This window comes from Gymnoscopelus braueri, assembly GCF_963280865.1.
Source record: "Gymnoscopelus braueri genome assembly, chromosome: 6".
NCBI lineage: Eukaryota > Metazoa > Chordata > Actinopteri > Myctophiformes > Myctophidae > Gymnoscopelus > Gymnoscopelus braueri.
Genome location: NC_137607.1, coordinates 39,152,204 through 39,167,409, shown reverse-complemented (window position 1 = coordinate 39,167,409; position 15,206 = coordinate 39,152,204). Strand labels below are relative to the sequence as shown.

The window sequence follows — 15,206 nt, the reverse complement described above, 5'->3', positions numbered from 1 at the left end:
AAATTAGTTTTTTCTTCTGAAAATCCAGGAAAAAAATGTTTTCTTGATGATACCAATAATTAGGAACTAACTGTACTATGTATAAGTATACTATGTTAGTTCCATTTATCCAAGTCGGAACACAATCAATTGATTGACCATAAAAATAAACAGGCTCTTAAAATGCACGCAGCCCGCCCATCTGACCACTTAACACGGCAGCCGAGAGTGGTCAGATGGGTGGGCTGCGGACACTTTGGAGATTTTCAAGTGGGCCCTGATCCAGAAAAGGTTGAGAACTACAAAATTAGACTTTCTTGCAAGTGTGAAAACCATGTGTGAAACCCAAGTGTGAAACACAGGTCCATTTGGTTCCATCTGTACACTCAAGAGTTAAATTAACTCAGAATTGTAATGTGTGTAATCTATTGGTAAAAGGGTAGCAGTCATGTTATGCATGGTATATTTCTATGTATGAATCTGTATGTTTTCAGCTAGAATTAAACATTAAATATACTTTGAAAATCTACAATTACAACTGTGTTTTATTCAACTTACAACTGCTTTCCATAAAAAAAGTTATTTCCCCTTATTTGAAACAATCCGAGTTGCAGTAGAAATACTTATTAACAGTTTATGTAAATATCATCTTAGACAGACACACATTAGAATGTATGATATACGTGTCTCATAATTCAACCCGTCCCCTGTAATAAAAAACAATTATGTGAAGCCATGGAAAAATAAAAAGCATTTGTCCCTTTGGAAAAATAAACACACAAATATCCTTGTACTGTAAAAACCCACAAATGAACAAGTCTAAAATTATACAACACATTCATGATTAAGAAAGCATCGCCCCAATGCACTGAAAATCATTATCATGGGATTCCTGAGAAGGCAGTGTCTGTTACCCTGAATTCACACCATGATGGTAGTATATTAAACTTCTGCGTTCGGAGAATGCAGCGTGGTTCCATGCATGCATTGTCTCAAGGCGAGGAGCGACCTCGCTGCGGCAGGAGGCGAAGACAGCAAAAAAGTGGTGCAAAACGTTGAGGAAAGTTCTACCTTTTCGCTGAGGTTTTATTTGTGGAGAGCCAAAGCGTCAACCAACCAGAAGCTCGCTGTGGTCTGGACTAGGCGCACACACAAAGGTGATGTGGATGTTTCACGGGTTTTGTACACACCCATTTAGCAGGAAAACCACCATCGCTGTGTTAGTATGAATTGGGCGTTATGTCACCGGGTCAGTCTCTTGAACAGGAGGACAAGAAGAACTGGTTAGATCTTCTACAGCTCTATACATATCTAATGACGCATTCCTCTCTTCAGCCGAGGCTTCCAGAACCTGCAACGAGAATGTGGTGAACAATACATTACATAGCATTGTAGCAGCCATTTACATAATAATTATAAACCATTTGATATTTGTCATATATACGAATGTTTTTCTTTTATGTGACCCTCTTAATCATGTAATAAACAGATAAGCTATGATGAAATCATGTATTGATGAAAATCTCAGGCTACAGGGTAGGCTACATTGTGTCAGGAATTTAGCATATGATTGGCTGGTTATCAGATTCACTGAATTCATTGCTTGAGTTATTATAATATAGAATATTATATACACACAAACATAATTACAGTGACATGTCACACTGGTTAATAGCAGAGAAACAGACCTATACTGTAATTCACTTTGGTTGAGAATGGCAATATGTTAATATGTGGTGGCAACTCAAAATGAAAGCCATGCCTCAATACTACTGTGGGTACTGGGTACATTTACATGCACAACATGTTCATGTCAACCTGATTAAAGCAAGTCATAATCAGCTGTTTTTTTGTTAATTGATTTCACCATGCAGGCTGCATGGCCATTAGGCTACGTTATGAACAGGATATTTGTGGTTAAAATATGTAATATATATTTTGTTGTTATATTCTGATAATCATTGATATAGTATTGGTTCAGTAACCGGTCTCCTTGTTTCTCCAACTCTTCAGGAAGCAGAACTTTTTTTTTCAGGCAGGTTACAAATCTCATCCAATCAGGAGAGAGAACCCAGCAAAGCACATGTATTTCAGTTCCAATTTTGTCTGTTCATTTCTTTCATCACTTCCAATTTCACTTTCTCTCTCCTGATTCGGATGAAATTGATATCCTGGCCTGAAAATATAAATTTCTGTTTACTCAGACCGGGAAAGCATCTGTGTCATTTTAAGCTTTCTTTGTCTAAAAAGAAAAATAGCAAATATACAGTACAAACTCATAGCCGCGCTATGAGCTTGTAGATCTGCTATTTTTTTTTAAATCGAGAACATGTGTACAAATCTTTGAATATATATTTCTTTAAAGCGAACATTTGTAACTCAAGTCTTTGCTTCTGGGGGGGTCCCTCGAACAAAATATTTTGAGATGGGGGGGTTTGTGGCCAAATACATAGAGTTTTGGGTGGTCCTTGACATGAAAAAGTTGGAGCACCACTGATATAGCAACCCCCCACCCCCCCAGAAGCAAAGATCTGAGTTACAAATGTTCCCTTAAAAAAAACATATATTCAAAAATGGCAGATCTACATGCTCATAGCATCTGCTATTTTTGAATAGCTAAAGAAATCTAAAATTACAGAGATGCGTTCCGGATTGAATGGGTTAAAGAGCTGAAGAGACAGTGCCTGTTAGTGAACAAACACTATAGTAATGGTTGCTTTGCGAATATAGAGCTATTTCTTTTCTTTTAACAAAGAAATATCACTTACTGCACCTCAAATTATAATATTGTGTACATGTAAACATACCCACATTTTCTGCAAGCATGTCAAGGGCACGTGCATTAGGATCAAAACGAAATTTGGAGATGTTAAAAATGGGTAAAAAAAAATACAATAACTTTATTTACCAATTTACGCAGCATCTGAATCATCGTCCCATTAACACACCTACAGTGCTAAAGCATTCGAGCAAACAAAAGGATATCTTGAATGTTCATCACAGGTCAAAGAACAGTTAACCAGTCAGAATTAGTTCGTATCAATTCGTTATTAGTATGGCACTATTAAGGTTTGTCAAGCACCGTTTTGCGTCAAGTTGGTTGGAGTGTATTTTAAACCCATTAAGACCAGGAAAGCGTATGTATGTATGTATGTATGTATGTATGTATGTATGTATGTATGTATGTATGTAGACAGACAGACAGATAGCACATTGGTTGGCTATTCAAAAATAGAAAATATACAAGCTCATAGCGCGTCACTTCGTGCTGCGCTATGAGCTTGTAGATCTGCTGTTTTTGAAAGATCTTGAAAATTGGCACAAAATATTTTGAGTTTGCGGGTCTGTGGCCAAATACATATGATTTTGGGGGTCCTTGACATGAAAAAGTTTGAGAACCACTGATTTAAAGCAACATATGTTTTTCAGAAAACTGTTAGAAGTTAGAATTTAGAATCAGGTCCTCAGGTCTTAATGGGTTAAAGAGGTATTATCTCATACAGGGATGTATACATTCAGTTATTTGTCCTCACTGGGACTGACAGATTCATGCTATAAAAAGTTCCTTCTTTATTCATACCGGTGGTCCTGCATGTTTAGTCTAGGGGTGCAACAGTTAATTGAACTCATCAATTTAAACGATTATAAACGAATTAAACAAATTATCAATCATCATCGATAATTTGATCAAATAATCGGTTTACCCTTATAGGCAACAAATGTCAAAAACTTTCAAAAACGTTCCAAATTATGAAGAGCCGATCTACAAGCTCGGCTTGTGAGCTTGTAGATCGTGTATTTCCACAATTATTGTATGACACAGTTGTGCATTTAGTATAAAATAGGGCTTATGTGGTTAATCGATTTGTTGATATATAAAACATTTAATGTGTACATTTATAAAAAACCTTCTCGATTAATCGAAAAAGTAATCAATAGAATAATCGCTAAGTAAATAATCAATAGCTGCAGCCCTAGTTTAGTCCATTGTATACATCTTATGGTACACTTGACATTACTGTTGAACATTTTCCCAAAACATTTTTTTTCAAGGAAGCCAATGGATTCCATTCATTTCAGTATGGTATGAAAATCAACGTACAGTGACTCTCTTCCAAATTTTAACAAGGTTGGCAGTAATGTCAAATATACCATGGTAGTCGATGGGCTATACAGGCCAGACCACCGGAATGGTCCTTAAAGACAGAATAGTTTTGAGGTATGCATGTTTTGATAAGTTGACTTTTTCTTACCTGAGCATCATTCCCTTGTGAGGGCGGACTTCCAGTTGGCCGCTCATCCTGTTTGCCGGTTGGCCGAGATGTAGATGCCGCAACATCCCCAGTAGGCTTTGCCTTCCCAACTGATGACTTAGTAGTTTTAACTTGAGATGATTTGGAAATTGACACCACTGGTTTATCTTTAGCAGGTGAAGACTTGACTTTAGCTTCAGGCTGCTTTACTCGCAGGTTACCCATTACGTTGCTAATGCCATCTACTGGCACCTCCTCATCCGTTTCCTCCTGATCGGAGTCTTCCTCTATTTGAGAGTCAGTGAATGGAGAACCTCTCTCGGGCTGCTCTGCATCAGAAGAGCTCTGCCCCGCATCCATCTCGTCCATTCTGAAGGGCCGGTCAGCCCTGTGCAGAGTCTCCACCTCCCTGGCAGACTCCTCCCTCCCTCTATCGAGCCTTCTCTGGCGAACATCGTCCCTGCCCGGTCTGCTGTGGTTGGCGCGGGGTCTTGGGCTGCGCTGAGTGACGTCCTCGACTGCTAGCCTCTCGTGTTGTCCATCCCTCAGTTGGCGGGCCGGGTTCGGTCCCACAGGGGGGTCCCTTCGACGTCGGCGCAATGGTGCAGTGATACCGTACTGGAAGGCTCCCTGGACAACGGCATACAGAAGCACCTACAAAGCAAAACTATAGAGTTAACTCACCCATAGCAATGTATGTAATGTTTACAAAGATGCTAAGAGGGACACCCTATCATGTTGGGAAGATTTAAAAGAAAAGTAAGTTGATTGTGATGTATTGAATTGTATCATTGAAGTGAGTGTCAAATCGTCTCTATATTCGGCTGTGTTATGTACTGTATTGTTGCTACGCGTTTTGCATTGAGCCTCCGTACATGCCATCTATAATGTCCTTCATCACTTGCTGTAGCTGGCCATCTTCCACACATCAGTCAGTCAGAAAATAAACAGATGGACGCTCGGGTGGCGCAGTGGTAAAGTACTTGCCGACCACCACCACTAGGGGTTCGAATCCAACACAATACATCCGGCTTTGTCGAAAGTCTATACAAACCCAAGTGGCCCGTGTTCGGGGAAGGGAAGTTGGGGAGGGTTAGATTTGTCATTACACGTACTCCTACGGGCTGGAGCGGCACCTGTCAACAGGGAGTGTTGGGCGGGGCTCCTCACTGGCAAGCGAGCCAGTAGGGTACACCAGCAGTGCCAACACACACAAATGTGTGCGGGGAGGAATTATTTGGCATAACGACTAAATTGGGGGAAAAAAGGGGGTACAGAGAAAAAATAATAATATAAACAGTCCGCTGTAGCACTTGTCTCGTACGTGTGCATTGCATATTAAATGCTTTTAACCTCATCACACCAACCCAAATTTAACAAGGTACATACTAAGTAAAAGTACAAATAAAATCTGCACACTGCTTCTCAGCTCCACTTATTTCTGTTCTCAAAGTTTCCATCTTACTACTCAATCTTATTTTATTTGTACTTTTACTGTTGATTGTCGTTTGTCCTGCACCTGGATGAGAGATGGGATCTCTCCTTTGTTACATGTACATACCAAAACACACAAACGCAAGCACACAACCACACACACGCACGCTGGAGTCTGCACTGTGCTCGGCCGTTCCATTCACTCTCTTCTCTTTCACTGGTCCGTGTACAGCGTTGTGTGTGTGTGTGTATCTTTGGTGGTTCATTTAGATGGCGTTTCATGCAGGTTCCTTACCACGATGGCGATTACAATAGTGAGGAAAACAGGAATCTGCAGGGTCACAGGCAGGTCTTTGAGGAGCGCTACGAGGAACTCACTGATCCCCTGGCCAATATGCTTCAGAGGCTCTGAGATTAAGGTGGTGAAGGTGACCGTAATGGCCTAGACAAGAGACACAAACATTAAAGCAACTACCCCCCCTTCATTACACAATGGCCTTGAATTGGGCATTTATTCCAAAATATATGTCCAGTGTATCCCTTTCACACAACAGATCCTTTCTAATAGTAAGTTTGATTTAGGCAAGGATGAGATTTGTAAATTAAAATGCTTTCATATGCAGTCTCCAATAGATCCACACATGCACAACAACCTGCTAAGATCTGAGTAAATAAAGATCAATTAACTCATAATTGAATTTGTGGTGGCTCACCCATAAATAAGGCTAAGTTCTGATTTTCGATACTAATAAACCAACCATATTAATGAACAGTTCCAACTACTTTGACCACAGCAAATTTCAGTATGCCTCTTCCAATCTAACCTAGTGGTATATTTTTACCGCTGACAGTGAAGTTCATCAGACACTAAATTGTGTAGTTAAGAGCATTGCCCTTACTTTTAACCAATCAATGAATCTACATAGAATCTGCTCTAAAACCATCCCTTGTAGTCCCTCAGTGCCGTGACTTTTGGATCCCGTATCCCGGATAGTGTAAAGTTTAGATCGCATCCCATCGCCCGAGGAGATGGTCAGCTGCAGTATCCAATAACTAAACAGATTAAAATGAATAGGTCACCATGATCAGAAAAACATTCCACAAAGGATTCATTTTAGTGCCCACGCTCTGAGCTCCTAGAGGAGGCTCCTCTGTCCTTGGCTCATGAAAATACCATGATAGAAACGTCAGCAGGTATCTGCCCTACACTGCCAATAGAGATGCCAGTAGGTAACTGTTCTACATCACCTACAGTATAGAGATGCCAGAATGTATCTGCCCTACATCGCCTAGAGATGCAAAGACATGTGTAGCTACTGTACCTTGATTGGTGATACCAACAGGATTGGGTTGACCATGAGATGCTCATAGTATTTTTTACAGGGGTCATCTTGAAGAGTCCACGTACTTCTGAACCACTCTGCAGTCAAACAATTATGGATAATCAATACCAACCAAATATATGTATGCAGTTGTTGGAATCAATAAATAATTGAGTAATTTAAAGCTACAATGTTCTCTCCCAACAGAGAGGTAACTGCAACTGTTGACACCCAAGATTCGAACCCCGGTCTCCCATGTGGGAGACAGACAGGCAGGGCTACTTATCAAGGTAGCTGCATACTCCAACCTGTGACATGAGGGCTCTATTCATTTATTTTAATTAGTCAGTTTATGCATATTATACAGCTTTCTAAATATATCAGAGAATTTCTGTTATCCATCTAAGTTGTTTCTTGGCTTGTCATTTTGAGTAGTACTAAATCAAAAAGCACTCGGTGGCGTAGTGGTTAAGTACCTGCCCACCACCAATGCGTGTCTAGGGGTTCGAATCCACCACAGTGCATCCAGCTTTGTCGAGCGACTATACGAAGACAATTAGCCAATGTTCGGGGGAGGGAAGCCAGGCGAGGAGGCTAATATTTGTCACTGCACGACGTGCTCCTACGGGCTGGGGTGGCGCCTATCCCAGTAGGATACATTAGCAGTAACAACACACAGTGTGTGTGGGGAGGAATATTTGGCATAACGACTAAATTGGGGAGAAAATAAAGAAATACAAATGTAAAAAAAGAAGAAAATTAATCAGCATACCCTTCAGGCTGTCGCTCCAGTCAATCTTCTTCATCCCAGTGCATTTGCCATTGACACTGTCCATTTTCACCATGTTGTTTTGGTGCTCAGCAAAAGCAATCTGACAGTAAGACAATAGCATTAGAATGGGTATGGCAATAGCAACTACGGTAGTATTTGCTTCCCTAACACAGGCCCAACTACTATATTGTTGTCGTTGGGCAGAAACCCTGTACTCCATATTTATATGCATGTTATTTCATGAATTATTGCCTTACTTTCTCGTATAAGAGTGTCATGCAAAAGTAGCAAAAACAGCTGAACTACAAGCTCACAACGGATCGCCATTTTTGAAAGATCTTGAAAGTGAAATTGAAAATGGGTACGGTATGTCTGTGGGTTTTATAAATATTGAACCAATGAAAAGTGTTAACAAGTGCTTGTGATTAAATAATAATTGGATCCATTGGAACACAGGTTCTTTTTTTTCCATTATCTGTAAAGTAACGGTTTTGGACATACAAGGACAGTGATATGTTAACACTACTGCACTTCATAGCAGAGGCATACGGTCATTGGGGCCAACGAGGCCATGGCCCGGTCTGTGTAAACCCAGATCCGCCAGGGGGAAACAACCAAAAAATCAACATAACAATATTAGCAGCCCCTCACCCTATAAGTCGCCTTTGTTTTCAAATGGGGCTCATTTGCATTCAGCCGAATTGTTAATGAGTGGCCATTAGAAAACCAGTTTCGCCGTCAAACCGGTTCTCCATTGCGCAGAGTCGCGCACCTCTTTCCATTCAGAAATGTAATAGAAGAAGAACCGTCGTCCCAAAACACCCTGCCCCAGGTCTAAACCGGCGGCCTCGGTCCGCGAAAAAAATGGGGCAGTGTGTTTTGGGACGAGCGTTCCGTTTTCCACCCGGAATGGCTCGGTAATTCTCAAAAGACTTATCAGCCGTTGTTGCGCGAATTCTGGCCCGGTCAAAGTTAGAATTCACCATACGCTACTGCTTCATAGTGTACATCAAATTAAAGCTGCAATCTGTAACTTTCATGTCCTACGTTCTCGTAAGAACACTTATTAGACATGAATTCTAGCCTCGACCTCAATACAAGAATGTTTACCTTGTAGAGGTAGAACCAGTTCCAGATGATGCTGATGAAGAAGCAGAGAGCAAACATTCTCTGGAACTGGACAAACCAGGAGATCACCGCCCACCACTGAGTGCAAATGATGACCACTATGACCATCACTAACAAGGACACCTAGGGAAGGGGAGGAGAGGACTTTATTAAATTCCAAAAGCTAAAACAAAAATTACGAACACAAACAAAAACATGATTCCGACACGCCATAAGGCAAGGTTACCTTTAAAACGGTGTCGATTTCCACACCAAAGGTGTCCTCAAAGTGCCACCTCCAGGCTTCGTAGTCATGGGGTTTGAGATCAACCAATATCTGGCTGACTGCATCATCCAGCGCCCCCGTTCTCCAGCTCTCCTCGCCCTCTAGAAGCTTCCGAATCTCTGCCACGGCCTGCGGGGACAGTTTCACTTTGGCATCATAGAAGATGTCCTGAGGGTCACTGGGCTGAGGGGGAACAGGGGATAGATTGTCTAAAGTGAATATTATTTTCCATGATACATGAAATGAAATTGATTACATCATAAATTGCAGTTCATGAGGGATATCTAAACCCACCACGCCAACTCTGTCTATTTCCTTCAGGAGCTTGGTGAGAAATCGTTTGAACACCGGCGTGCATGTGGGCTGGTCCTGAACAAATGCAATCCTCTTTCTCTGATCTTCAACCTGAAGGAGAGGAGATATTTTTGAAAGAGAATAGATTACATTCAATATACATGATACATAAATGATACTAACTAAGTGAGAGCAGAGTTAGAGGTCTACTCCTTAAGTGAGGGACGTATTGTGGCATTTCAGGATTATGATTACAATTGTATTGCCACTATCATTATCAAAATAAAATATGAAGAGGAATATTATGATATAGTAGGTGGGTACTAGATGGTAGTAAATAGTACACCATATTGATCAGTATGCATATCCATAAAGCTCCCGAAAGCCCAATGCTTTAGGTTCAAACTTAAAGGGAAGATCAGTTTGTATAAGTCACTAACTTCTCTTTGCAACACTTCCACTTTCTGGTTACAAACTTTCAGCTCAGCGTCATTGGAGTCCTGGATTTGTTCTCTTCTTTTTGTTGGCACACTCGGATAGTGTGTTGGCTGCAAAGCAAACATAACGATGTTGTGTCAGTTTGTAGATCACATGTCATCACTATGGTAGGAGGTTCCTGCAGAGCTGGAGACGGCACTGGTACTGCCTCGCACCGCAAACCCAGATATCCATTAGTATAGTTAACCGGAAGATAGCCCCTTTCGGGACCCTGTTTACCTTTTTTGTTTTTGGGAAGGCGGTATCCAGGGTCCCTTGTTGGTTAGAACACGCTCTCTCGTACCGGCGGCTACCACTGTCTGGTCTCGGGCGTACAGCTCGTCGCTTAGAAGTTGCAGAGATTTCTCAAAGGTACCAACAAGAGCAATACTAACACGCGAGAAAGCGGCATCAAAAAGCGGGGATCGGCGATGCCGTTTAACATTTTTAATAATTTAGTAAACCTTAAGCTCCTTTCTCACACTCTGCTCCACTGCCCATGTTCCGCCTCCCCGCGGTGACTGACAAGCTGCGCGTCCTACGTTACTGCCTCTGATTGGCGAGCTCCTACATGCTTGCATGACAATCACAACGCGGGGAGGCGGGACATGGGAAGTGGAGCTGCAGGAGCAGAGTGTGAGAAAGGAGCTTAAGGTTTACTAAATTATTAAAAATGTTAAACGGCATCGCCGATCCCCGCTTTTTGATGCCGCTTTCTCGCGTGTTAGTATTGCTCTTGTTGGTACCTTTGAGAAATCTCTGCAACTTCTAAGCGACGAGCTGTACGCCCGAGACCAGACAGTGGTAGCCGCCGGTACGAGAGAGCGTGTTCTAACCAACAAGGGTCCCTGGATACCGCCTTCCCAAATACAAAAAAGGTAAACAGGGTCCCGAAAGGGGCTAACCAGAAGAGTGACTATAGTTAACCAGAATAGTGAGCACCAGAGAACTATGGGCAGTTGAGCACCTCAATGTTATATTGGCTATTTTTCCTAATAATAAACTATAATAATAATAATAATGTATGCTTTGGAAAATGTTCTGAAATAGGTAGAAATAAGGTATTCCGGGTACTGCAGAATTCAGCTTTCAGCAGTGGTAGAAAAGTACTCAGATATTTTACATAAAAGTAAAAGTAGCAATACCACAATGTAGATACTATACTATGTTACAAGTAAAAGGCCTGTGTTCAAAATGTTACTGGTAAAAGTACAAAAGTATTGGCATCAAAATATACTTAAAGTACCAAAAGTAAGTAAGTACTAAAATGTTTGAAAATAGCAGATCTACAAGCTCACAACGCGGTAGATCGGCTATTTTCAAATAGCCCGTGTATAAAGTAGGGCTAAAGTAAATTGCTTTGTTACGGGTGTGAGTATGCAGTAGAGTTGTGTGTGGGTTTTGTGTCAGTGTATGTGTTGGTTTGTGGGTTTGTGTATGAGTTGAATGTTCACTTCCAGGAGCTGAGCATTTCCTGATTGCTGGCTGACAATCACCCTTGCTTCTGGTGATTGGGTAGAGAAGACTGGAGGAGACTATTTAAGATATGTGAACACCTGTGGTTTCTGGCAGCATTTGCAATAGTGCTGTCCACCCACACACACACTCTTGGTTTAGTACATTTAAGTTACTGTTTTGAGTTATTTAGTAAATGTGTATTATGTGAAAGCAATGGGCCACGGAAGCCAGCTTTTTGTATAGTCATGTTTTGTTATATTATATTAGAGTAGAGAATTTAAGACTTTATTGTACTTTATTTTCTGTTTGTCAGGTTAGTGTTTAACACTCAAGATTATAGGTTTAGGGCTGTTATGTTTATTTCCCTGAGTTGCTCTGTGTGTCCTATGATTTTGTTAAAGTATTTAATTTAATGTAAATATCTTAAGCTATTAATAAAAATGGGTTTCACTGCCAATTTATGTTGCATCCCTATTTCCTCTAACGGGACGTAACATGCTTAATGTATGTTTTTTACAATGTATATCTGCAACTAACTAAAGTTTTCAAATAGTAGAGTACAATATTTGCCTCTGAGATGTAGTGGAGTAGAAGTAAAAGTATTGAAACGTTTATACAGTTTATGCACAGTATCAAACCTGTCTGCACAACAAAGTGCATCTCCTCACCTCTGGTAGTTTCTTCATGGTCTTGGTGCTGGTATCATAGTTGAGCATGTCATATGGGTCGATCCAGTCGTCTTGGTGTTGTCCCATCACAGCATGCAGTGACATGAAGCTGCATACCAGCACAGTGAGCTGGATGCTGGCACCGGTTGACATTTTACAAGCTAGCCAGCTAGCAGTGGCTATGTGGTTTGTAAACAACAGCACACCCGGTCAGATATTATTAACGCTAAGGAATTGTGGCTCATAAATACAAGCTCAGTTATTCCACAAAAATGCTGATGCGTGTATTCTTAAGTACATAGATAGATATAGATATATACGCCCGTTGTCTATGTGTTAAGTAGGTTCTGCCACCAAAACAAGGCTCACGTTAGCTGCTTGTCACACAATGTCAGTCCTCCACCGATTGAAGTCAAAGTCTGCTTTCTTTCCCAACACCTCTGCGTTGAGAAGATGGAGTGTTTAATGATACATTGGAGGAACCGGTAGTCCTTCTAGACAAAATGTCCCAACGCTTCTGTACAAAGCAACGAGGCTACTTTTCTGTTTCGCTTTCAGTCTTTCCACCTCACATGCATGTTTATAGGTGACATGGATGTGATGATTGCGACAGCGATTGCGCACATATTCCACCATATCCTTGTCGCGGAGCATCATGGTAGTTGTAGTTTTTGAGGGGCCATATGTGTAGCTCAGTTTGAACTGCCCACATAAAGTTCGGTTTGTGATTTCATGGTTGATGACAAATCCCCTGCAATATTGTTCTGTTGGCACTCACGTTGAGCTTCAAGTGCTGGCAGGTGTGTGCCAGTCACAGGTGTGTGCCTGGCACCTGCAAGGGGCCAGAGTTTGTGCAAAGATTGTTAATATAGAAAGATACACCATCCCAATTGGAGCCACTAGAGGCGAAATAGTACACAAATCCTACAAATGGTCTCCTAAGTTTAAGTAGGCATAGTTTGTTAGCCTGGCTTTTGCAGACTGATGACGTGGATTCACTCACGCGTTCCTCCGCGGTATCAGTCTGGACTTCGGCCTATAGGCTGAGAGTGTGAGAAATCACAAAATGACCGGACCAATCAGTGACTGCGTTTCAACTGCTGTCTGTACAACAGTGAAAAGCAGCCCCTGATTGGCCTGGTCATTTTCTGATTTCTCATACTCTCTGCCTATGGGCCGAAGTCCAAACTGATACCGTGGAGGTGGAGGAACGTGAGTGAATCCACATCACAGGCTAGTAGTTTGCTTCTACCCCGACCATCCCACCACCCTCCCCTCTCCGTGGCTGACAACGTCATGTGGATGTGCATTTGTGTATTTTATTCATTAAAGAAAATAAATGCTTTACATGTTTGAAAGTGCACTGTTATTGGCAAAGATGCTTTTAAGAAACCCATCAAATTCCCCCCACAAACATGCTAGATGTGCTCCTGTTTCTGCTCAACATTGTAACAGGGCCTTTTATTTATAAGGTATATATTTTACCACTATAGACTATAGTGTGTTTAGCATGAATGTTTAGCAAAATGTTATGATTCCCAAATCATACCACATCAACCAAGACAGTTAATAATGGAAAAATGATATTATTGAGCATTGGAACACACGTTTTATTTAATTGTCCATAATAATTTCACGTACTATATTTGCATATAGATGATCAGTTTATCAGTTTTTAGAACATCTTATGGGGACAGAGCATGAGTTAAATAACATGTCATGCTGGTTGATATTTTAACTAAAAATGCAAATAACCTGAGTATGCTTGCAAAAAAGAGAAACTGAGAACAACTGAGTGATTGACAGAGAGAATGGAGTTAAACATAAAAACAGTCAAATATATGTTCAAAATTCAAATAGCCTATAAAATACTAGCCTGGTAAACCCTCCCTCCGGAAATCTCATTTCACTTCTGAAATCAAATGGAAATGAGATTTCCGGAGGGAGGGTTTACCAGGCTAATAAAATACCAAATAGAAATCAAATAGAAGCAGAAGCATATGGACCTGAAAATGAGGAGTTAACTCAAACTAACCTCTCTGTGGCAGGTCCTTGCAAAAATGGGTCCAGAAAGAGATGTGTAGTCTAGTCTTCTGTGATTTTAGGATGAATGGCGTTCCTGTTTAAGTGCACAGTGGCTGATGTCCTGCTGGGTGAGATACCCCCACTCTAAATTCAGTTTCCTGTTGATTGCTCTGCTCTGCTCTGCTCTGCTCTGAGCTTCCGTGTGCGCTGCTCTGCGGCTGCACCGTGACCTCAGCGTGCCTTGTATGCCTTGGTGTTTAGTTGTTTGTGTTGTCCGTGTGTCTATGTCGTTACATGTAAAGATGTGCAAGATCGCCAAGATGAGAGCCGTAGAGGTAGCTCTACTGATCCTGTGTATTAGTAACTCCTGTGGCAAAGATTGTTGGACAACCACTTCAGAGGCTCTATACATCTACGTATAATAACAGTATGATAAGGTTGGCAAGGAATATCACTTCAAACACTAGCCATGCTTTGTATGGAGAATATAGGTTGCTGCCTTCAGGAAGGAGATACGGTGTTCCTACATACAATAAGGTCAAACTGAAGAGGTCCTTTGTCCATCAGACGACATTGAGGCTTAATCAGGAGTTATAGGCCAGGGGTAGGCTGAGTGGTGGACATTGCTCTTGTCTTTGCGTGTCTTTATGTATGTATTTTGTTGTTTTCTTGTGTCATGTCAAATGTGTGTACTGTTATATGTTTCATACATGGCTGTTGGGTCGCAAGACAAATTTCAGTGCAAACTGACAATAAAGTATTATCGTATTATCGTATCTTAGTAGTACAGTAGTTTGTAGTAGGCTATGCCAGATTCTATATGCAGATCCTGGCAATGTATGTGTTTAAAGAATGAATTCCTACAGAAAATAAATCAGAACGAACCAAAAACATTTACAACAGCATAATATGCTTACCATTATTATATTATACACCACATTGTGTGTGTGTGTGTGTGTGTGTGTGTGTGTGTGTGTGTGTGTGTGTGTGTGTGTGTGTGTGTGTGTGTGTGTGTGTGTGTGTGTGTGTGTGTGTGTGTATGTATGTATGTGTGTGTGTGTGTGTGTGTGTGTGTGTGTGTCTCTCTATGAACGCACTGAAGACATAATTGAAGGCAGTCAAACATTGAAT

General features: G+C 41.1%; 1 protein-coding gene across 4 annotated transcripts; it reads right to left on the bottom strand.

Annotated features, from left to right (window-relative positions):
• Positions 1-510: 510 nt before the first annotated feature.
• LOC308087112 (chloride channel CLIC-like protein 1) lies at positions 511-14,210 on the bottom strand. 4 transcript variants are annotated; one of them, XM_080430810.1, is made up of 13 exons: positions 14,086-14,210; positions 12,420-12,882; positions 12,051-12,229; positions 9,888-9,995; positions 9,448-9,558; positions 9,115-9,336; positions 8,871-9,011; positions 7,761-7,860; positions 6,989-7,086; positions 5,962-6,108; positions 4,233-4,886; positions 2,888-2,935; positions 512-1,330 (listed from the first exon to the last, which is right to left on the bottom strand). In XM_080430810.1, exons 3-13 carry the CDS (start codon positions 12,201-12,203, stop codon positions 1,217-1,219), a joined length of 1,896 nt encoding a protein of 631 aa, XP_080286936.1. In that variant the 5' UTR covers positions 12,204-12,229; positions 12,420-12,882; positions 14,086-14,210; the 3' UTR covers positions 512-1,216. The 4 variants fall into 4 exon arrangements, with proteins under 4 accessions (XP_080286937.1, XP_080286936.1, XP_080286935.1 ...); XM_080430809.1 differs by having other exon boundaries at positions 12,489-12,882; XM_080430811.1 differs by lacking the exon at positions 12,420-12,882 and having other exon boundaries at positions 511-1,330; positions 14,086-14,133.
• Between the last annotated feature and the right edge of the window lie 996 nt (positions 14,211-15,206).

Bases quoted from the DNA above. Each gene is read 5' to 3' on its own strand.
- LOC308087112 (XM_080430810.1), bottom strand. From the start codon at position 12,203: ATGTCAACCGGTGCCAGCATCCAGCTCACTGTGCTGGTATGCAGCTTC. The intron at 9,337-9,447 runs GTGGGTTTAGAT...GTTCCCCCTCAG, and splicing joins AAATAGACAGAGTTGGCGTG to CCCAGTGACCCTCAGGACAT. The intron at 1,331-2,887 runs GTAAATAAAGTT...TTCTCGTTGCAG, and splicing joins TTCAGATGCTGCGTAAATTG to GTTCTGGAAGCCTCGGCTGA.